General features: G+C 45.7%; 1 protein-coding gene across 14 annotated transcripts in view; it reads right to left on the bottom strand.

Moving 5' to 3' along the window:
* The window catches only part of CELF4 (CUGBP Elav-like family member 4), a 799,988-nt gene that overhangs the window by 93,172 nt on the left and 682,739 nt on the right, over window positions 1-24,077 (bottom strand). For 7 of the 14 annotated variants that reach the window (XR_014502794.1, XM_083402976.1, XM_083402966.1 and 4 more), the window contains exon 4: window positions 3,375-3,503. Coding sequence is in view for 13 of the 14 variants with exons in the window: in XM_083402976.1 (XP_083259102.1) it covers window positions 3,375-3,503 (129 nt within the window). In the remaining variant the exon portion in view is untranslated. The remainder of the gene's footprint in view (window positions 1-3,374; window positions 3,504-24,077) is intronic. The other 7 variants (XM_083402977.1, XM_083402973.1, XM_083402969.1 and 4 more) reach the window with 1 other exon arrangement.

The raw sequence follows: 24,077 nt of genomic DNA, 5'->3' as shown, positions 1-24,077 counted from the left end.
TTTAAATCGAAACAGTTTGTAATGCTGCAAGCTGAATCAAAACAAATTTGATGCCATAAAGTCTCCTTTACACATGCTGTTACTGAGTGTTATTCAGATATTCTCTAAATATGTGAGCATTTGTCAAATATTGGATCTCTCTGCTCGATACCCAGTGCTGTTGGGTTAGCTGACATGCAATGGTGTCTGTCAAGTGACATGCAATGGTGGCTGATGTACCTGTCAAAGCGGCTTTCACACTTTCCTACATTCAGGGAAACTCGCTCACACGGAGTGAGCCTCAAAGTGCCTTAAAAGAACCCCTGACAGTTAAGTCCAGTCGCAGATGACTCTGGGGTTGTGGTGCTCATCTCGCTTTATTGGCCGAGGGAGCTGGCGTTTGTACACAGACAGATTTTCTGGGTCATGTGGCCAGCCTGACTAAGCCGCTTCTGGCGAACCAGAGCAATGCACAGAAATACCGTTTACCTTCCCGCCAGAGCGGTACCTATTTATCTACTTGCACTGGCGTGCTTTCAAACTGCTAGGTTGGCAGGAGCTGGGACTGAGCAACGGGAGCTCACCCCGTCGTGGGGATTCGAACCGCTGACCTTCCTATCGGCAGAGCTCTAAAACAGAGACTATAACCACTGGTGAGCATCATTGACAGTTATTGAGTCCCTGTTTCTCAGTTCTTTGCCTGGGATGTGTAGTTTTCACTTTTACATCTTATTTCTCAGGGTTTTGTGGGGAAAGCTCAAGAGATCTGACTTAATACAACTTTTCTATCTAGCTGCAGGCGGTTGGACTAGATGACCTTTGGGTCCCTTCCAACTCTGCAGATTTTAGGATTCTCTAATGTTTTCATGGTTGGCAAGGCTTCTCTCCTCTGCCTGACAGAATTGATGTCTGTGAATGCTGTCACCTCTCAAAACAGCTGCTGACATATGAACTCCCTCAGTTAGACTGGAATAATCTTTCAGGTTCTTGCACATGATGATATAATACCAGAGGATCAATATTTAATGGCGAGAGAAGGAAAGGGTCCCTATCCAAACTGAAAAAGCCGACAGATAACGGCTAGGGGAAAGGAACAAACTTCAGATTACATGTTAAATTAGTTTGCAAACTCTACAGATGACAAAATGTCACTGGTTGAACCCGATATTTGCAGGTTTGTTTGTTTTTTTAATGCCCACCTGAAAATATATAAATTGCAGGTGGGGAGAATTGTTCGATGAATAGTAATCAAAACACTCCCTCCCTCCTTCCATTCCACTTGGTGCAATAAAGGCATAAAGTGGGGAGCACCCAACTTTAAAAAGGGGCGGGGAGAGACTCACCCTGGAAATTTCCAATATCAGGGATAGATATAAGATACTTGTTCAAAAATACAGTAAAGGTTCGCTGTCTATGCTAGCATTCGATTGACGTTGGAGAGAGACTGAGTCGAGAAATAAGACCAAGGGTACATATTGATATAGGAATGTATTAGATAAAATGTAAAGAAATATACAATAATAAGAGTACATTAATTTGTAAAAAAAGGAATATATAACGGGATAGGCAGGAAGTCGAAAGTGTTGGTACATATATGGAATAGTTTTTTGTCCTTGTTTCTTTTCTTTAGGTATATAAACTTTGTATACATGCTGAAAATTATATTATAATACGCCTTGTGATGTGTGATGTAATATGATAATGTTTACCAATGTAACATAAGAACGTTAATAAATAAATAAAACTCAAAAAAAGAGGAAATTTCCAGTATCAAGATAATATCCATGCCACTAACAAAAGGTTAGCGCAAGTCAACATAAAACCAGTCAACAGAAAATACTAAGTGCCAGAAATCTGGAATGCACTAAGAATTAAAAGGCTGCAGGGAATACCAAGCTATCTCCCTGGTACCAAAAATAACCTAAGGAATTGCAGTTAGGGGAAATGTACAAAAGTAGTTCAAATATATGTAAAGAAAAGGAGGGGACATTTTGTCATATGTGGTGGGATTGTAAGGTAATTAAAAAATTTTGGGAAATGATATACAACGAATTGAAGAAAATGTTCCTTCTAACACTTTTTTAAAAACCTGAAGCATTTTTATTAGGGATTGTAGGGAAAGATCTGCCAAAAAAGCTGAAAAACGTCTTCATGTACACGACAACGGCTGTGAGAGTTTTAATAGCACAAGGATGGAAGACTGAAGAAACCCCAACTAAAGAATCATGGCAAGAAAAATTGATGGACTGTGCAGAACTGGCAAAACTGACATACAAGCTACGGGACAAGGACAACTGTGACTTTAAAGATGAATGGGAACCCTTTACAAAGTATCTGAAGACGCAACAAAGCGAACTGGACTCCTTGGCTGGTTTTGAATAAACATTCACAAACTTTTTATTGATAATAATCAGCTAAATAGTTTGAGGATTTATTCAACTGTGTAACATGCAGAAAACAGCATTTTTAGAGAAATGAAAGACTGGAACTGAGGGAAGTCGGGGGGTGGGGGTGGGTTCTGAGGGGGGAGGGAGGAAAAATGGGGGGGGGAATAAGGATGATATGTTTCTGGATAATATGTTTTGTTTTAATTTTGAATAAAAAAGTAATTTAAAAAAAATATCCCAAGGAAGACCACAGGTGAGTCTGTTGCTCCATGCAGCTCAGAACTCTCCAAGGATTCAGGCAGAGGTGTCTATTTCAGCCCTACCTAGAGATGGTGAGGACTGAATCTGGGGCCTTCTACATGCCAAGCAGGCACTGTGCTGGTGAGCTGCATTCCTTGCCTTTATCATTACGTTGCAGCTTTTATTAGTTTTGCATTCCATCTCGTGGGCTCTGGTGGGGAAGGGCGCTTCCACAACATATACTGAACCTGCCCACCTCACAATGAAGAGGCTTGCTCGTTCGACGGCTCCTCACCCGAGCAGGAGTCATTTCAGGTGGTGCAATTTTGGGCCGGCTCCTTCCTCCACCTCACTTACCATATTTTTTGCTCCATAAGACGCACTTTTTTCCTCCTAAAAAGTAAGGGGAAATGTCTGTGCGTCTTATGGAGCGAATGTGTGGTTGATCGCTGGCTCCCTTTCCGGTCCCTTGCCCAGGCCTCCATTGTTGAATGTTCTGCAGATGGAGGCTCTTTGTTTCCCTAGCGACATGTGACTGGCTGATTAGATTATCAGTCTGGAAACTGTAGAAATGGCTCCCTTTCCTTTCCTAAAGAAGCTGCAGAACTGTGAGTTGAAGCCCATAAAAACAGGATTTTTTTCCTTTGCAAAGTAAGCTCAACAACTTTGAGCTGATCCTCAAAAAAATGGGGCTTTCCCCCTTTCCTCCTCTAAACACTAGGTGCGTCTTATGGTCAGGTGCATCTTATGGAGCGAAAAATACAGTACCTTTGCTGTTGCCATCTGGTCCCCGAAGGATCGTGCACTCCTCGATATTGCCAAATGCCTCGAATAGCCGGCGCACGTCGTCTTCTGATTGCTGTTTGTTGAGCATACCCACAAAGAGTTTTCTGTCTTCTGGAACAAAATTAAGAGATGCTTACCATATTTCGGAAGGGATTGGAAAGCAGATAAACCTTGAGATGGGCAAAGGAATCAAGGGCAGATTTGGAAATGACCAACTAGTGCCCAAGTGGATCTCTTATATGGCAGGATGGGCAGCTGTTGGTTAGTGGAACAGACTTGTAGTGGCCTAGGATGCTGTTTTACCTGATTCCTCCTAACAGCTCCTCCAAATGTATTCAAGGTGTGGCAAATATATTGTCTAGAATTTCACTTGTAAGGAAGACCATTTTCAAAAGACATCTGAGGCCAGGCAGAATACTGGCTGCATTGCAGTGGGGGACAAACCCCTCTTGAAACGACCATGCTGGACTCCCTCCGTGCAGACAGAAGGTGTAAATAGGCGAATAAACCATATTTCTTAAAACTATGCCAGTCTCTGCCATGTTTCAATTCTCCAGAGGACCACAGACTCTGCGCTCTTTCTGCCACTCAGCAGAGAGGAGGACAGGCGCCCAACCTTTGAAACAATATTTATTTATTTGCATTTCCTGATTTTGCAGTTTCTAAAAATACGTATAATGATCCAGAAACACCCACACCCACACTCCAAGGAACATTCCATGCACACACAATGCAAATGGTTCAGTCAAGCACCAAGTAAGTTTGTAAATAGTTTAGAACTGATTACATCTGTGAGCTGTCTCCTACTCTCTATCTTAACAGGTTGTCCGGGAGTGAGCTATGGGGAGCTGGAGATGAGGGGTCGACATTGTCCTTTCTGGTGTACTGAATAAAAACGATGTGTTATACAGTTTCAACATCGCTTTTGGCCTTTGTTTTCCTGAGTGCTCTAAGATGCCTCTTTACTTTCTCCAGAAGGGCTAATATTGCACGCCTCTAAGAGTTCAGTTAGCAGCTGTTTCCTGAGATTGTGTTGTTATATTTCTAGCTGAAGACAGGGAAAAAAAGATTAGTAGGTCCTTAAACAATATTTTTATGTCCATCTATAAAAAGATTTAATAAAGCTAGCCTGGGATCAGGTTGTATCACCTGTCCTTAACGGAAGAAACTTCTTCAAAGGTGATTTCCCAAAATCTTTTTACAGGTTTGCATTCCCACCACATAAGGAAGTATGAACCTAATTGCTGACATCCTCTCTAGCATAAGGGACTCAATTGAGAGCTAAACTTTTGAGCATCCTGATTCACTTGCATGAAATTTATGTGCAGGTTAGACAAAGCCTTTACTGAGCATCCTCCCTGGTTTGTTTGTGGGGAGGTTATACAATAATAAGCATCCTGATTTGTTTGCACCTTTTAAAGAATTGCCATTACTCATCTGTTTGGTGCATTTCCTGATCACTTTCTTAACCACAAATAAGTGGATTTAGTGCACTAAGGTGACATTGCATTCATCCACTTCAATTGCACAAACCACAGTTTCCAGTATGTGCACGAATCCATCCATCAAATTACTGACAGCCTGGAGGCGAGGACCATAGATTGGTGTAGGGATGAAGGTTCATTACTTGAGTTTTCAAGATCCATCCCTGCAGTTTTACGAAGCCTACGGGTTCCCTGTGAAAATGCAATGCTGGATCAGACTAACGTCTGCAGCACAGACATCACTGCAGAGGTGTTCCATGAGTTCATGCTACATCAGTATTTGAGGCTTGTGCTCAATGCTGCAGCCAGCTCCATCTTCCCCACAGCTAAAAGCTCTCAGTGCGAAGTGGCGCCAACTTTATTACCATGTCTGATCAGAAGTAAAGTGTCCAGCGGCCTGGCAAAATGCAGCTCTGGCTCTGAATGACAGTCTGGGTAAAAGGACAGGAAACAGAGAGGCCACCAAGAACAGATAATTTGAATATTCCGGTTTTATATAGTCTGAACCAGTTCCAAGTTTTGCAATCTCACTATAGGCATTTTTTTTAAAAAAAGAATATATATTTTTTAAGATAGACTATTGCTGCATTTAAGAGAGCTCTTTCTACACGATGCATAAATGCTTCATTTATAGTTCATTAAATGCTATGTAAATGTTCATGAGCGGCAAACCCCCCTCCCCTCTCTCTGGAGACATCTACAGAACAGATGTAACTGATTTAAATAAATACTTGTCAATAAGTAAACAAATTCTCCAGGCTTTCTTTCTTTTTTACAAAACGAATAAGTGAAGAAATATGCATGTGTTAACCCTCTCTAGCCCTGTTCGAGCATTCAAGGAGTAATGCGTATTGGGAACATGAAGACACATGTGCTGGTCTGCCCCAGGATGGCTTGGCTTGCTCCAGCTCCTGCCAATGAACACAGGATGGGGGCTTGCAAGGATATTTGGCTGATTGTGCATAGGAGCCTCTTCAGAACCAGGAACTTTGACCATATAGAGTTGAAGGCTGACTGCGCCTCCACGTCCCCTTCAGAACTCCCTGCTCCATGTGGGAAGGTTGAGGGAGGCGCAGGGAAAGTTGGAGGCAAAGCTGGCATATGTGTGTCAAGGCTAGGACCCTGTCAGAGCCCTCACGCCTCCTTCCCCCAGCCGGACATGTGCTTACTGGACTTTGAGAAGGTGTGCTCCTTAGCTGTGCACCCAGTTTCCTCCTGCACTACAATCGCTGCCCTAAATCCACCTCTGAGGATGATTTGGAAGAAGTAAGGTAAAGGGACCCCTGACCGTCAAGTCCAGTTGCAGACGACTCTGGGGTTGCAGCGCTCATTTCTCTTTACTGGCCGAGGGAGCCAGCATTTGTCTGCAGACAGCTTTCCGGGTCATGTGGCCAGCATGACAAAGCTGCTTCTATTTATCTACTTGCACTTTTTGGTGTGCTTTCGAACTGCTAGGTTGGCAGGAGCAGGGACCGAGCAACAGGAGCTCACCCCATCGTGGGGATTCGAACCGCCAACCTTCTGATTGGCAAGCCCTAGGCTCTGTGGTTTAACCCACAGCGCCACCCACATCCCATTTGGAAGAAGTAATGTGCTTTAAATTATGGTATGTATGTAGCCTTACTAGAACCCAGGCGGCAGCGCATCTGTCAGGCTGAATAAGGTTCCTTGTCCCTTTGAATGCCATGCCATGGTGCAAAGCATGCCAAATTCTCAGAAACACCTTGCCTTTGAGAGCTTTCCTGAATCAGTCCTCTGGCTGTCAAGGGTCCCAATCCTTGGCGGTGCCCCTCAGATCTTCTCCCTGCCTACTCTCTGCTTGCTTTTCAGTAGGGCTGGCGGCTGCCACCCACCTATCCTGTGACCTCGTCAGATTTAAATATGCAGCATTTTCAAAACCGAGCTCCTGGTGTTTATAGGAAGTCCCGGCACCTCCCCTGGTGCAAACTGAGGTTAAATTATTCCTTGTTCTATTTGTATTTAAATGTTCTGTTTTTATGAGGAGTTGCGAGGCAGAGGTGTCAGACGGGCTGGGAGAACAAGGCAGCGCACACATGAAAAGCAAGAGGTACAGGCTAAACAGGAGGTGCGAATCACCAATTAACTAGGCACGGAGAGGAAGGAGATGGAGATGTCCGGCTGGACCGGTGACAAGAAGGTCACAGGAATTGTGGGGCCAAAGAAAGCACTGGCAGCAGAATCAGGCTTGCCCCTCATTGCATTATCATATAAATGGATGCGAGCTTTGCCTGTACGGAGGCATGTGTACAAACTCCAAGTGTAGGGATAATGAGAAAAACAGAATCTTTCCAGACAAGCCAAGTAACAACTGGGGAAGGAAGGAAGCTTAGTGACTGTGAATGAGGAAGGAAGGTGAGGTCAGCTACTCCACATTTATCCATGCATAGCTCAAATGCCTAACAACAGGGCCGGGGAACCTGTAGTCCTTGCGGCGTGGCTGGACTACAATGACCATCATCCCTCTCCACTGGCCTTGCTGACTGGGGCTGATGGGAGTTGGAGTCCAATAACATCTGGAGTGTGACAGGCCCCGCACCCCTGGATTATGACACACCATACTTGGGTCGCAGCTACACCAAACATTTAAAACATATATTTAAAGCAAATTGCTTCCCCCACAAAGAATCCTGGAGGCCATTGCCATTCTAAGAGAACAAGGGAGGCGTTCTGGCAGCTTTTTTCTAGAAAAATGGCACTGCTGGGAACTATGGTTGACCTCTTACAGAGCTACCATTCCCAGCACCCTTCGCCAACGACAGTTGCTAGAATTTTGTGGGGAAAGCCACGTGCTTTATAATGTAAATGTGTGGACGTAGCCTCTCCCTCTGTATTTCCTTGGAGGGTATGCGTCCTGTGGTTCCCAGAAGCTGATGTTCAGAAGTATCACTGCTGCCTACCAAAGAGGCAGAACAACAACAAACCTCTGGTTACGTGAAACATTCAATAAACACACAAGACGTAACCGGCTATACGCTTGAATAAATAGTATATGCTATTCATTGTATTGAATTGTAGATTTCAACAGAAGTAGCTCTTATAGCATAGCAGCAGCTACTACTATGCTATAAGATCCACTGACCTATGATATCATATATGAGTTTGTACTACTGATGAAGCCCAGGACGGCGAAACAAGGCTAATATTCTGGAAATCCTTGTCTAAGACTCTGTGAAAGGATTCTGTGGAACTGCAACAACCTTTCGTGTGGATTGTTGGACTCTATGAACAGACAGGTGGAATAGACATTTTCACATGTATGGACCTTATGCATAAACTGATTAGAGAATGAACTGATCCACCGGGTCTTCTACTTTTTTCGTTGAACTTTATGAGCTACTTCTGTTGAAATCTACAATTCAGTACAATGAATAGTAAATATCATTTTTTCAAACGTACAGCCGGTTACGTCTTGTGTGTTTATTGTTTACCAAAGAGGCAGAGCATAGCTATCATGGCTTAAAGACTTCTCCTCCATGACTGTCCATGGGAACAACACAAATCGGCCCTGAATGCAACAGTGTTATCGCCATCTGCAATTTCCAGCAACTGGTAAATTCAGGGGCATTTGGCTGATTCTAGTCTGTAGCATCCAACTTCCTGTCTCTAAAGGTGGGTCTCTCTCTCTCTCTCTCTCTCTCTCTCTCTCTCTCTCTCTCATAGAAGAATCATAGAATCATAGAGTTGGAAGAGACCACAAGGGCCATCGAGTCCAACCCCCTGCCAAGCCTCTGCTTAAAGACCTCCGAAGAAGGAGACTCCACCACACTCCTTGGCAGCAAATTCCACTGTCGAACAGCTCTTACTGTCAGGAAGTTCTTCCTAATGTTTAGGTGGAATCTTCTTTCTTGTAGTTTGGATCCATTGCTCCGTGTCCACTTCTCTGGAGCAGCAGAAAACAACCTTTCTCCCTCCTCTATGTGACATCCTTTTATATATTCGAACATAGCTATCATATCACCCCTTAACCTCCTCTTCTCCAGGCTAAACATGCCCAGCTCCCTTAGCCATTCCTCATAAGGCTCTCTCTCTCTCTCTCTCTCTCTCTCTCTCTCTCTCTCTCTCTCTCTCTCTCTGAAGGGCCTGGAATTCCATTCTGCTGACCTCTTGCACTCTGCCCTATGGCATACCCCAGACATTCTGACTTACTCAACGGCAGGATCGATGCAGCCCAAGACCGGCGAAGAAATGCATTTCCACCCTTTCCCCTTAAATCACAGGCTTCTTTATCACCATCCAAGTTCTCACTGGAGGGATGTGAAACTAGTTCAAAGCGAGTGATTTACTGGAGCCGTTTCTCAGCCACCTTCGGTTATCCTTAATTTGAGAGACTGGTGCCAGAGATGACCCGAGTGAAAGGGCTCGAACGGAGCGCAGTTTCTGCTCTGGTGATTTGCCCAGTCACGTCTCTCAGTCAAGCACAAGATAGTGTGGTTCCAAGGAGTGGCCTGTTCTCAAAACAGTTTGGTGATGTGTGTTGACTCAGTCTGTGCCAGTTACCCGTCAACAGGTCTTGGTTTGAACGTTTCTTCCAGATTTTTCATAGAACAAGCTGACTGCATGTCAAACCGTTCACATGACTGGCTTGGTGAACAAAGATTAGACTCATTGAACCATCGAACAACAGAACTGTAGCGTTGGAAGGGAACCCAAAGGTCATCCAGTCCAACCCCCTGCAATGCAGGAATCACAACTAAAGCATCCTTGACAGATGGCCATCCATCCTCTGTTAAAAAACCTCCAGAGAAGGAGAGTCCACCGCCTCCATCCCACTCTCAAACAGCTCTTGCCACCCGAAAGTTCTTCCTAGCATTTCGTCAGAAACACCTCCCTTGTAATTTGAATTCATTAGTATGGGTCCTACCTGCCGGCACAGAAGGACTTGAACCAATGGATTCAAATGACAAGGAAGGAGATTCTGGCTAAACATCAGGAAGGAGAAGATGCAACCAGAACTAACCTGGGTTCAGTGGAGAAGTGCATGAAAATGGCTCCAGAAATGGTCCAAAGACACAGAGATTCTCGATGCCTGGAAGCAGTTTGGCCAGGTGCTTAGAATGACTCCTCTTAATGGTGAACTTGGTAGGCTGTGCTGACAACAAAGCCCTGAGAGTTGGATGCTACAGAATCTGCAGAATCCTGAGCCAGGCAAAAGTATAGCATGCCTTCAACTTCCTTGATACAGGATACAGTTGTCAACAACGTTCAGGGATAGCTCTGCTGGAGCATTCTTGGAGCATGAGACTCAATCTCAGGGTTGTGGGTTTGAGCCTCAAAAGATTCCTGCATTGCCGAGGACCAGATTAGGTGATCCTAGCTAGATGATCCTAGCCGTCCCTCCCAGCTCTACAATTCTATGATTCTAAGGTTTGGAATACTTTGCACTGGGGTTAGCGCATTCCTATTCATTTCTTTTTGCTCCATTCACTGACGCGACACTAGGAATGGTCGAATCTGTCAATTCTCTGTGCTTGCTCTCTCTCTCTCTCACACACACACAATTTGTGCAATCCTTGATACAGGCTAAACCTGCGAACAGTGGGATTTTCACACCCGCTCAGAGCAAATCTTCAAAGATTCCTGACACCCTCTGCAGGGTCAGACGAGCGAAGGCTGGCGTGTCAAGGAAATAAGTTTCAGCACCTAAACTCATTTCTACAGATGACCTATAGGGGCTTGGGGAGGGGGGGGGGGGCTGAAGGCAGAAAAGAAACCCTCATCCTGAAAGCTAAAAAGGCTGTGACATTAATACACTGTGCCATTCCAGCCTTGGATCTCCTGGGACCTGCTGGAACGGCGCATGCAAGGAAAAGAAAGATTAAAAGGAAAAGGGAAGGAAGAGAAATAAGGGCGGTGGTGCTGTGGGGAGAGATGGGGAAGACCCAATTCCACCTCCATTCATCGTTGAGCCGGCACACTTGCGACAACATTTCAGATCAAATTAAACTTCAGTTTTTAAAGACTTCGGCAGAGGTAATTGAAACACTTCCTTAAAGTTGCCTCTGTCTCTGTGTTATCTCACTTCCCCCTCTGTATATCATCCTATTCTCTCTCTCTTTCTCAACCCGCAGCCGCCCCACCAATGCCAGAGACGGCGCAGCTTTCCCCAACTGCCTCCTTAATATTAAAGGCGGTGATTAAATGGGATTCGCCAAAAGACAAAAGGCTGCAAAACCTGCCAATTGCTAATCCCTCTTTCGCCCGTGCTTAAAAATTCCATTTCCTTCATTTGAAGAAAGTTGAAGGGGTGGTGGGGGGGGGGGGGAGAGAATGCGTCGCGCAGGCCTGATTTAAATTCTGGCATTGCTGGGGCCTGCTCCTTTTCTCCCTCGCTTGACGTCTGAATGTATTCCTTTATTACCATTATTACAGCTTTCTGATTGCATTAAAATTCATCCACACGCTCCCCTCCACGTTTCCACTTTCCCTTTCTTTTCTTTTCCACCCCCCAATTCTTTTACTAATTCCTTTTTTTTTATTTTTAATAAAGAGAGCAGCCCCTCCTCATTTTTGAATTATACAGAATGCTATTAAAGATATACAGAAAATAAAACTATTTGCCTCTTCTGGCTTCTGAAGGCGCACTCGATTCACTTTTCGTTGATAAACAATGGGGGCGGTGAAGGAAGAAAGAGAAGAGAAGAGAAGAGAAGAGAAGAGAAGAGAGAAAGAAAGAAAGAAAGAAAGAAAGAAAGAAAGAAGCAGTCTGCTGCCTTTGGGAACATTTCTCATTATCTTCCACTATTGCTCACACCTCAGACTGCCTTACACTGAGTTGAAGGCCAGCTCTCCGCCAGAAGAAATCTTCCCCACACCTGACCCTGCAAGTTATTTAAACTAAAGCCATCTGGGATTGAGTTTAGGACCTTCTGTGCACAGATCAGGCATAAGGCAGGGTGCTGATGCTTTGCTAGCTTCCCAGCGGGCAGGTTACAGCTTCTTGAAAGCGGGAAAAAGGGTGATGTAGCGGTGAGGTTGGAATGCTGTTAATGCTTCAGTGGAGACAACCCAGTGGTCCTGCTGGTGAGTTTGCACTGCACTGACCTCCCTGCTGCCTCAGACTTCCTACTCCCACTCCAAGGTAGAATAATAGAATCTTAGAGCTGGAAGGGAGCCAAGGGTCATCTAGTCCAACCCCCTGCAATGCAGGAATCTCAGCTAAAGCACCCATAACAGATGGCCATCCAACCTCTGCTTGAAAACCGCCAAGGAAGGAGATTCCACAACCTCCCAAGAAGGACCGTTCCACTGTCAAACAGCTCTTACTGCCAGAAAGTTTTTCCGAATGTTTAATCGGAATCACCTTTCTTGTAACCTGAAGCCATTGCCTTGAGTCCTACCCTCCAGAGCAGGAGAAAACAGACATGATCCCTCTTCCATTTGAAAGGCCTTGAGATATTTGAAAATGGCTATCATTTTGCCTTTTCCAGGCTAAGCATAACCAGCTCCTTCAACCATTCCTCATAAGGCCTGGTTTCCAGAACCTTGATCATCATGGTTGCCCTCCTCTGCACACCTTCCAGCTTGCCAAAAGCCTTCTTAAATTGTGGTGCCCAGAACTGGACACAGTATTCCAGGTGTGGTCTGACCAAGGCTGAATAGAGTGGTGCTATTACTTCAAACCGATCCATTCTTAAGGAAATCAGCCCTGAGTGCTCACTGGAAGGACAGATCCTGAAGCTGAGGCTCCAATACTTTGGCCACATCATGAGAAGAGAAGACTCCCTGGAAAAGACCCTGATGTTGGGAAAGATGGAGGGCACAAGGAGAAGGGGACAACAGAGGATGAGATGGTTGGACAGTGTTCTCGAAGCTACCAGCATGAGTTTGACCAAACTACGGGAGGCAGTGGAAGAGTGCCTAGCATGCTCTGGAGTGCCTAGCATGCTCTGGTCCATGGGGTAATGAAGAGTCGGACATGACTGAACGACTAAACAACAACATTACTTCCCTAGATCCAGACAGTATACTTTTTTTTAGTTCACCCTAGAATAGCATTAGCTTTTTTTGCTGCTGCATCACACTTATGAAACAACAGGAAAGGCAGGGTATTAATTCTGCTGCATCCAGAGATCTGTTTCTGCTACTGAGTGATGGCCCTTGCCTGTGGCCTCAGCTGGATTTAGAGATGCTTAAGTTGGGAGATGCTTCCCCCAGAAAAAGCACCAAGCCAAATGGGGTGGTGTTAAAGGAGTCGTAGCTTTAGGTATTTGTTTTATTTCAAAGCACTTGTACCCTGTGTTTCTGTACCTCCAGGTTGGCCATGGAGGTCAACAGTTATGAAAGGGAAGTGATGAAAAGCTGACTAAATTGTGTAGAACAACGACAGTAACAAATAGATGTGGGGGAGGAAGTCAGTTTCGTTGGCATTTTAATGCAAAAAAACCGACCTCGTTTGCACTTCCCGGAATGTCATTATCCTTCAAAAGTCACACTTCTCTGAATTTTGTGATGAGGTTCCCCAGTCCAAAGAAATGCTTACCAAAAAATAATTAAAAAAAAATGTGTGTGCGAGAGGAAAGTGTGTCTGCTCGAAGAAAATGCATATCATGAAATTACCAGTATGCAAAAAGGCATTCTATTAGGCAACATGGCTCGCAGAGAGAGAAACATTGGGCATTCAAAAATGTGTGCATTAGGAGAAAAGTGTGCTTAAAGGGAGAGGAACTTTTCCGAGGCCTTTTAAACAGATACATAAATCAGAAGCCAAATGCAGAAATGTGGTGAACGCAGACTACAGATTGGGAAAACAAGAAACCGAAATTGACAGAAACCATCCATTCCTTACTAGTAACAAGCAATAAAAGCAGGAAAGGAGAAAGAGGCGGAAGAATCTCCATCTCCCACCCACATTGATCCTCTTTCCTTGTGTTTTTGCAATGATTTTAGTGGTGCGTTTTCATGGCATTGCAAGTCAGTTTTGATATCTGTGCATTTTAAAATAGTTGCTACACGCTCTGAGCCTGAGGGATGAGGCAGGCAGGCAATTTTATATGTGGTCTAAGCCTTCCTCACTTGCTTCTGCTACAAAGGAGTCCCCCTGCCTCTGCATCGAATGCTGTTTTGCTAAATCAACTTGCGCAGGAAGAAAGGAGGTTAACCTTTAAGCAACAGCAAAACGAAGAGGGTGATGTCCCTGCAGGTCATAAAGACTTCTTCTTCTTCTTTTTAAACTGTGGAAGCAGCTAAGTCCAAGTATCATTAACTCAGCATTTATTTATTCTTATTTATAGCTTCCTGATTTGAATTTTCTGCTGCATTGCCAATTGCAACTGGCGATGTGTCCTGCAGGCAGCAAGTGACCCACTGGCAGCGGGGAAGCAGTGTGGTTCAGAGGGTTGGTGGCAGTGTTGTTGCTTTAACCATACCAGGCTCTTCTAGTCCTCATTATTATGGGAGCCCCAGCTCAGATGGATGTGTGGCTAAACTGACAACTCAGTGGAGGAGGTCATTCCTGAATGAAGAGAGAAGAACTCTCTATTCATTGTGACAAGTCTGGAATATGACAAAGACAGTCAAGGGTTAAAATCATGTCCATGTCTTGGGCTCCATGGCAGTCCCATAACACACCGCTACTCTTTGTCAATAGCATTTGTAATAAGCTTCAGTTGAAATGTTTCTTTTTATTTCATGCTCCCCTCTCCGGCTTCTGAAAGTTTACATTTGGAGATACTTCAAAATCTCATAACACCAGAGAACTTCTATCCAAGTTGATAATGTTGCACTTGTAGCAGAGGAGCAACGTGTGTACACAGCTTAAAGGTAAAGGGACCCCTGACAGTTAAGTCCAGTCACGGACGACTCTGGGGTTGCGGCACTCATCTCGCTTTACTGGCCGAGGGAGCCGGCGTTTGTCCACAGACAGTTTTTCTGGGTCGTGTTGCCAGCAGGACTAAGCCACTTCTGGTGAACCGGAGCAGCTCACAGAAATGCCATTTACCTTCCCGCTGGAGTGGTACCTATTTATCTACTTGCACACTTTGGTGTGCTTTCGAACGGCTAGGTTGGCAGGAGCAGGGACCGAGAAATGGGAGCTCACCCTGTTGTGGGGATTCAAACTGCTGACCTTCTGATCGGCAAGACTAGGCTCTGTGGTTGAATAGTGATGCTAAAGTTGCTTCGGCTGCTCTGCTGTTTACGAAAACGGGAAATTAAAAAGTGAAGGCTTTCATTGACGTCTCATTATGAAAAGGAACAAAGCACCACAGACCCAGCCTGGGAAGAGCGGGGAGGGAGAGCCTGTTTAGTTCAGTCTCAGGTTTGAGAGGAATAATCTCAGTTGCAATTCACTGAATACATTCAACGTAGCCGTTGAGCGGTAAACAGGTTTATGGGCTGTAAGTGAGAAATCAAATTGAGGAGCGAGACGGAGGGAGGGCAGAAAACGGGGGGAGGAAAGCTACCCAAATTACAGAGCAATTGTGCATGCAGAGGTGCGGGGGGGGGGGAGGACTACACAAAGCATTTGGAAATAAAGGGATAAATGACATTTGTTTTCGGCAAAAGGCTGGCGTGCTCCCCTCCCCTCCCCTCCCCCCGAGACTCGAAAGCAAGTTGGACTCAGTGTGAACTCACAGATTTTTCCAGGCAGCTGAAACATTGTGAGTTCAAGCCTGAGATAGCCTGCAGCTTCAAATTCCCCTCATTAACTGTCTCGGGGAAATGGCCTCCACTTCTACCATTGCACGTTGTGATGATCTGAAGGGGCTTGGTCCTGGGCAGGATCAGTCCCAGAGACCTGGGATTTGGGGCAGAATGGAACACTAAGAATACAGGATGGTATCAGTCCATGCAGCTCAGTCTTTCCTGCAGCTAAAATCCATTCAGGGATGGACAGTGGTGGTATTATTATTATTATTATTATTATTATTATACTCTGCCTTTTCCCTTGATGGGGCTCAAGGTGGGGGAGGTCCTGCTTGAGATTTCCCCACAGACATCTGGTTGGCCACTATGAGAAGACTAGATGGGCCATTGACCTGATCCAGCAGGCTCTTCTCATGTTCTTATGCTTTGAGTGCAATATTCCAGCATCTCCAGTGGTACCTCTGGATGTGAACGGGATCCGTTCCAGAGCCCTGTTCACATCCTGAGTAGAGTGTAACCTGTGCCTGCACACCTGTGCGGGTCGTGATTCGCTGCTTCCGCGCATGATGTCATTTTGAGTGTCTGCGCATGCGCGAACAGCGAAACCCGGAAATAACACGCTCCCTTACTTCCGGGCGGCCGCGGAGTGCAACCCGAAAATACTTAACTTGAAGCTACTTCAACCCGAGGTATGACTGTATCTAGTTATAAAGTGGCGTAGCGTGGGGGGGTGCAGGGGGGCCCCGGCCGCACCGGGCGCAACATCTGGGGGGGGGGGGCGCTCGCAGCTCTCTGCCCCTACCTGGCTCACTCACTCTCTCTCACTGCAGTGCTGGCTGTGCGAATCCGATACGAGCTGCCGGGTCGCCGCCCACTGTGGGGGGGGGGGTGCCAGGCGTGTGGTGCAGTACGAAGAGAGAGCGAGGGACTATCTGGGGGAGGGACAGTGCAGCGGGGGGGGGGGGCGCAAATTACTTGCCTTGCCCCGGGTGCTGACAACCCACGCTACGCCACTGTAGTTATATATTATTAGCTAGCGTCTAAGATTGTGCATTGTGCAGTTTCCCCTCTTCACCTCTGATTCTAAAACAAAAGACTCTAGCATGGATAGGTTTCCCCCAAATGTCACACATTGACACTAGTGTACAAGCTAGAATGCCCTCTCTAAGCATGCACACACCCATTCATCGGCAGCATTCGTCTCCAATAATGGGCAGTTTTCATTATTTATACCCAGTGTGTGTGTGTGTGTGTGTGTGTGTGTGTGTGAGAGAGAGAGAGAGAGAGAGAGACTAGGTTAGTTTGACTGCCACAGCTTGAACATCACCACCACCACCACCACCACCATCATCATCATCATCATCTTTATATGCCACCCATCTGCTTAGGTTTCCCCAGCCACTCTGGGCAGCTCCCAACAGAATATTTAAAATATGATAAAACATTGAACATTAAAAACTTTCCGAAACAGGGCTGCCTTCAGATGTTTACCTATGGGTTTATTTATGAGTTTACCCACAGAATAAAGCAATGGCATGTTGTGTAGGCTTTGACATACCGTATTTTTCAGTGTATAAGACGACCCCTATTTTTTTTGGACCCCAGATTAAGGAAATGGGGGGAGATTGCCTAGAGTTGTTAAGTTTTTAAGGGGGTGGGGATTGCCCAGCAGTTATTGAGCTTTTTTTGGGAGGGGGGATTGCCACCAATCTCTCAACCACCTGATCGCCGCTACCAATCACACACCTTGCCAAGTCACCAATCATCTGCCTGCTCACCGCCAGCCGCCGCCAATCGCCCACCCAATTGCCAAAGCAGCAGCCAATCATCAGCAGGCCTTGCTGCAACCACCAATCACCAGCTCAATGACCGCTGACAATCTCCTGCTCGCGGCTGCCACCAGTTGCCCGTCCCACCTCTGCACTATCCGTGTATAAGACGACCCCCAATTTTTATTTTAAGAATAAAAAACATCATCTTATAAACAAAAAATACGGTATTTCACCGAGTGTATACATTTTTGTACACATTACTTGGCGGGAGAACTGTGCTGCAAAAATCAGAAAATTCAGGGTGCCTGTGTTTCTATGGGCATGCTGTTTTGAAAAGTTCAGATTCTGATCATTATAAATCCTTTCCCAGAAGTCTTTTACCTTGGGGCACGTTGAAAAACACATTTATTAAAAAAAACAGAAGCCTTTTTCCTTGGTATAGTGGGGGGTGAAATCCCCAAAAAGGATGTTACTTTTTTTTCCTGTATGCCACAACAGCTGCGAGAATTTTGCTAGCGAAGAATTGGAAGAAACAAGATTTACCAACTATCGAAGAATGGCAGATGAAGATGATGGATTATATGGAACTTGTCGAACTGACCGGGAGACTCCGAGACCAGAGAGTAGAGACAGTGGAAGAAGACTGGAAGAAGTTTAAGGAATATTTGAAAAAGTATGTTAATATTTAAATTTTAGAAAAGCTTTGGAAGTGGATATAGGCTGTAGGGTTGGAAGCAGAAGATAGTGTATTTTAAAATAATATTACTAGTAAGCGATAAAATGTGAAGTTATTATAAGTGTGATAAAAAAAAAATATGGGTAGAAACTATTATGGGTAGAAACTGCTAAAGATGAAGTAAAAATGAAAATCAGATAGGTGGGACTTGTTTAGAATAATAAGGATAGGACCAGAATTTGTTTGTATTGTTTGTTTTTCTGTGTTATAAAATGAATAAAAAAATTTGAAAAAAAGAAGAGAGGTTCAGATTCTGAAAGTTCGCGAACGGAATCCTCTCTGCATCCCTAAACAAACAGTTGCAAGAGAGCAAAACTAAGTGTGTGCATTGCTCTGTATTTTTACATTTAACGCAATTTATTGGAGACCATAGTTCACTGAATCATCCGACGGGCAACTCTTCGCTGCCTTCAGTCATATCACTGAGACTGCCATGCACACATTGGGGAAAGGCAGCAGAGACGCACCTGGAATTCGCAGGGCTCTGCGAGAGAAATTGGAGCAGACATCTTGCAGTTTCAGGTCCTGGAGCAAACACGGGTTGCTGTGTGCTGCTACCCCCCCCCCCACCCAACCTCCCGATCAGATTTTCCCATAGCCTAAGAAGAAAGGGACGATTCGGGTGCGGAGATGAAGCCCTGATTGAAAGGCATTGCAGGGGGCGGAGGGAGGGAGGGAGGCAAACAGATAATAAGAAAACCCTTGTTGCCCTCTGCCTTCATGCGTTTCTCGGGAAGGCTCCCTACAGAATTACGCTGTCGCCCTGCTGGAAACCATGTAATAACTGAAAATACGGTGTCAAAAGGAATTTTTCAGGCCTTGACAGCTCATAAATTACAGTTCGTTGACTTCTTCCTGGCTGTAGATTTAAATTAATAGGCAGGCAGATATATAGTTTTCTTCTTTTTCTCTCCTCTCTCTCTCTCTCTCTCTCTCTCTCTCTCTCTCTCTCTCTCTTTTTATTTTTTATTTTTAAAAAACCCCTTCCGCTGCGTGGGTGAAACCATGAAAGTGACGGGAGTTCAGTGCCGTGTCGCACATCTCTCCTCTTCAGAGTTCTCATTTGCCAGGTAAGGGATGAGGCGTGAAGAGGGCTGTGATCAAGGGTGTGGGCAGGTTGCAGATTTTGGTTCAGAAGAAGGCAGGAGTCGCCTTGCCTAGGCGAGAATTAGTATTGTTGGCATCCGTCTGTCTCGAGAGTCGATGGAGGGCACGTCCAATCAAAGTAGAGTCAAAGTGCTGTGCTGATTGACAAGACCACCACCCCTGGTCTTACTGATGTGGTCGAAAGGAAAGCAGAGCAAGACATTTAAACCCTTTAAAGCCCGAAACGGCCTCGGTCCAGTATACCTGAAGGAGCATCTCCACCCCCATCATTCTGCCCGACACTGAGGTGCAGCGCTGAGGGCCTTCTGGCAGTTCCCTCTCTGCGAGAAGCTAAGTTACAGGGAAGCAGGCAGAGGGCCTTCTCGGTGGTGGCACCCGCCCTGTGGAACGCCCTCCCACCAGATGTCAAAGAGAAGAATGACTACCAGACGTTTAGAAGACATCTGAAGGCAGCCCTCTTTAGGGAAGCTTTTAATGTTTAACAGACTACAGTATTTTAATACTTTGTTGGAAGCTGCCCAGAGTGGCTGGGGAAACCCAGCCAGATGGGCGGGGTATAAATAATAACAATATTATTATTAATATTTGGCACCATCTTGGCTGCAGGAGCTGCTGGAAGGAGGCATACAAGCCACCATCCAGTCGTCTTAGAGATTCCACTCCAGATTTGTGGAGAGCTTACTCCTTAACCTTTTCTTCTCCCAAAGATATTCCACAAGGCAGCAGAGGTCAGGACCAGAGTCTTCCTTCTCCTAGATGGGCTCCCTTCCCAGGTTAAGGAGCCCCATCTGCCCCTCACTTCCCTCTACAACACATGTGGAAACCACAGCTGTTGCACCCATTCTTGGTCTCATCTGCTCAGTCCACTGGAGCATCTCTTGGGGTTGGACTAGATGACCATTGGGCCCCTTCCAACTCTACAATTCTATGCTTCTTTTAATTATGGTGTGTGTGTGTGTGGAGATACTCCTCTTACCTACTGTTTTACAAGGCTCTAGGCCAGGCATCCCCAACCTTTGGTCCTCCAGATGTTTTGGACTACAATTCCCATCATCCCTGACCACCGGTCCTGTTGGCTAGGGATCATGGGAATTGTAGGCCAAAACATTTGGAGGGCCGAGGTTGGGGATGCCTGCTCTAGGCCATTGGCTTCCAAACTTTTTCCAGGCCATCACCCCCATAGTTCCAAAAACTCACCCCAAGCCCTCAATCCTTAAAAGCATTATTCAGAATACAGTAGTACCTCGGGTTACAGACGCTTCAGGTTACAGACCCTGCTAACCCAGAAATAGTACCTTGGGTTAAGAACTTTGCTTCAGGATGAGAACAGAAATTTCGTGGCGGCAGTGGGAGGCCCCATTAGCTGAAGTGGTGCTTCAGGTTAAGAACAGTTTCAGGTTAAGAACGGACCTCCGGAACGAATTAAGTTCTTAACCCGAGGTACCACTGTACTGGTGGAGGATCACATTTTTGAATTTCCCTCCCACCACATCAAACACACACACACACACACACACACACACACACACACAACCAAATAGCTTCCCACAAGTAGAAATCTAGTAGAGAGGGGAAGGATGTGGGGCTAGAATATTTAAGCTTGATGAGTGAATTTTCTACTGCAGGGGATTTTTTTTAAAACAACAACAACAACACAAGGAAGTCTTCAAGAATGACATCCCTCACCATTAATGTGAAGTGCTACAGTCCTTGAGATCTAACACCTCATTCTACTGCTTGTGTACATCCTGTCCAGGCAAAGGCACCAGAAGTGAGTTTTGGCTTTAAGCCTTGTGGGCAATCAGCTCTCAGCCTTGTTGTTCCGCCCACACTTTCTCTTGCTTTTCTTGGTGCTCTTACACATTTCAAAGATCTGCTGTCCATTCTGCTCCCCACCCCTCCCCCTTCGAACTCCACTGACCTGATGAAAATGATACCCAGGCCATTTTGAGGTTTTTAAAGGCTCGCGACGAGGATTTTTGTGGCAGAAGCTACCACGGCCGAGAGTGTCAGTGGCCAAGCGAGATAACCTTTTATTCCATTTGTCAAAGTCTCTGAAGTTTCCCGTTTCAAGACAAGAGCCGTAAACACGGAGAGAAGCAATTGTGCCTGAAATCTGGAGCGCTTTAAACAAATGGAGAGCTTTAAAACAATAACTGGAATGCTCTGAAGGAATAAAAAACCTGTTGATCATCAGCTGCGCCTTGTTTATTGGAGGAACCAATTGGATAATTCGATACAATTAAACTCAAAAATGCACGGAAATATGATGTTTATTCATCTCCGGCTTCCGTTCCCTTAATTGAATGTTGTGGTTTGTAAAGTACGAAAGTGTTTCTAATGCTGCGTCGTAGCCAAGTGAAACCCATTTAATCACGCTCAATGGGTCAGACGCAACATTATGGCATGCGCGATTGAGTTGCACCTGTATTCCCTTGGCAAATGCATCATTAACTAGCAAAATGTAGCCCTGCGGTTGCCGGAAAGAGAACAACAAAGACGAAAGCGTGCCACCCCTCACTTTGGAAATGCCAACGAGTGATGGAGCGCCCGCGTGGGAGCTCCGCGCGGGGGGACCTTGGTGCTAAAGGGGGCTGCTGCCAATTTGCCGCTTACCCAACAAAAGGGAAATAGGTTGCGTTTTTTCGCCCCTCCAAAGAAAACGTTGTTCCAAACAGAGCAATTACGCTCAAATGCCGAAGCATTTAAATAATGAAGCTGGGAAGGAAGGCAGCTCAGGGGAATTGGGAAAGTGGGCTGCTGGAACGCACTTCATGGCCTGTTCATGCCAGACACATCATTGCTGTTTTCGAATGAAGTCGCCGGGAAAACGGTGCGCTAAGCCCTCGGGGTGTGTTATGGAGGGAGGCCAAGTGACGCAGCCAAAATGAGCGTTTGGGGTCCCAAATGGAAGGAGGTTTGAGTCGTGTGTAACCTGCTGGGTGACCTAAGGCCATAGGAAGAAGAAGAAGAGTTTGGATTTGATATCCCGCTTTATCACTACCCGAAGGAGTCTCAAAGCGGCTAACATTCTCCTTTCCCTTCCTCCCCCACAACAAACACTCTGTGAGGTGAGTGGGGCTGAGAGACTTTAGAGAAGTGTGACTGGCCCAAGGTCACCCAGCAGCTGCATGTGGAGGAGCGGGGAAGCGAACCCAGTTCACCAGATTACAAGTCTACTGCTCTTGACCACTACACCACACTGGCTCCACACTAGGAAACTGCCTTACACTGAATTTGACCACTTGCCCCCTAGTTCAGTATGGCCTACTCTCTCTCTCTCTCTCTCTCTATTTATTTAATCAATCAATCATTTTTTCAATACAAACAACAACCACAAAAGACACATACAACAAAAACCATAATAACACTAATAACTCAATCTGACAATTCAGATTCGAATACACCGATATACCTATGACCACACCTTTTAAACAATATTTCCCCACCTCTCTCTCCTCTATGATTCTATGCTTATTTCCCTTGGGAGAAAATCAATGACAAACCTAGACAGCATCTTAAAAAGCAGAGACATCATCTTGCCAAAAAAGGTCCGTATAGTTAAAGCTATGGTTTCCCCAGTAGTGATGTATGGAAGTGAGAGCTGGACCATAAAGAAGGCTGATCGCCGAAGAATTGATGCTTTTGAATTATGGTGCTGGAGGAGACTCTTGAGAGTCCCATGGACTGCAAGAAGATCAAACCTATCCATTCTGAAGGAAATCAGCCCTGAGTGCTCACTGGAAGGACGGATCCTGAAGCTGAGGCTCCAAGACTTTGGCCACCTCATGAGAAGAGAAGACTCCCTGGAAAAGACCCTGATGCTGGGAAAGATGGAGGGCACCAGGAGAAGGGGATGACAGAAGACGAGATGGTTGGATAGTGTTCTCGAAGCTAAACTGTGGGAGGCAGTGGAAGACAGGAGGGCCTGGCTTGCTCTGGTCCATGGGGTCACGAAGAGTCGGACACAACTAAACGACTAAACAACAAAATGTTTATTTCCAACTACAACTTCCATCATCCTTGACTATTGGCTGGAGCTGATGGGATTTGGAGTTTAGAAACAGTTGGTGGGCATGAGGTTGGAAGAGGGTTTCATAGACAATACAAGGTGAACCATGCTCTCATGAAACTAACAGAGATCCTACACACAGCTGCTTAGAAGCAGGTTCCATTGATTTCTGTGTAACATCCTTTTACATAAGGCAAGAATACCCCATTTTGTGCTCTTTATTTGTTGCTTGACTATAGCTCCCATCAGCCCTGAGCACTGGCTGCACTCACTAGGGTTGATGGGAGTTGTAATCCAGCAACAGCTTGTTGGCTTACCCCTATTGTTAGGAATCACGCAGGGTTAGGATCGCACCATTATTAGTTTCTCAGTGGGGAAGGTGTATATTCGAGATTTCAAGACTGGGCTGCAATCACGTGACATGCATGGTTCGTGGAATGTCCCTCCCATGCGAAGAAGCATAGGTTTGGCCACCAGTTGGGTGCGGGGGACCCGTCCCATGTGGGGCAGGCGCTGTCAAAAGCCGCAGGGAAAGCGAGCAGAACGCGACACACTGCTTTTCCGTCAAAAGACTTTAGAGCCACGGAATGAGAAGGCTGCCTGCCTGCATGAGGGACGGGACTCTGTTGCTGCTAAGGAGGCAATGCAGGGAAGGAAGCTGGAAGCTTTTAACCCCTGTCAATCATCTGTCTGCCTCACCAACTACAACTCTCCCTCTAGCTGCTGGGATGCTGCTGGGAGCTGACAGCATTTCAGTGTGTCAGGAGAGGACCTTCTTTTCTTCACTCTTCTACCTTCCATCCATGATGACGTCTTGTGTTAATGAACTTCCTCTCCCAGGGTTCTTTCTCAAGTTTCTTGTAAATAGTGCAGTGGAGATTGCACTTTCTCTCCCCCCCCATCTCTCTCTCCACCTCTCCCTCTTTCCTTCCTTCTTTCCTTTATTTTCCTCCTCCCTCCCTTTCCCCC

This window comes from Podarcis tiliguerta (assembly GCF_965153285.1).
Source record: "Podarcis tiliguerta genome assembly, chromosome: 11".
Lineage (NCBI taxonomy): Eukaryota > Metazoa > Chordata > Lepidosauria > Squamata > Lacertidae > Podarcis > Podarcis tiliguerta.
Note: the sequence above shows the minus strand (reverse complement) of the source record. Positions and strands in the feature narration are given on the sequence as shown.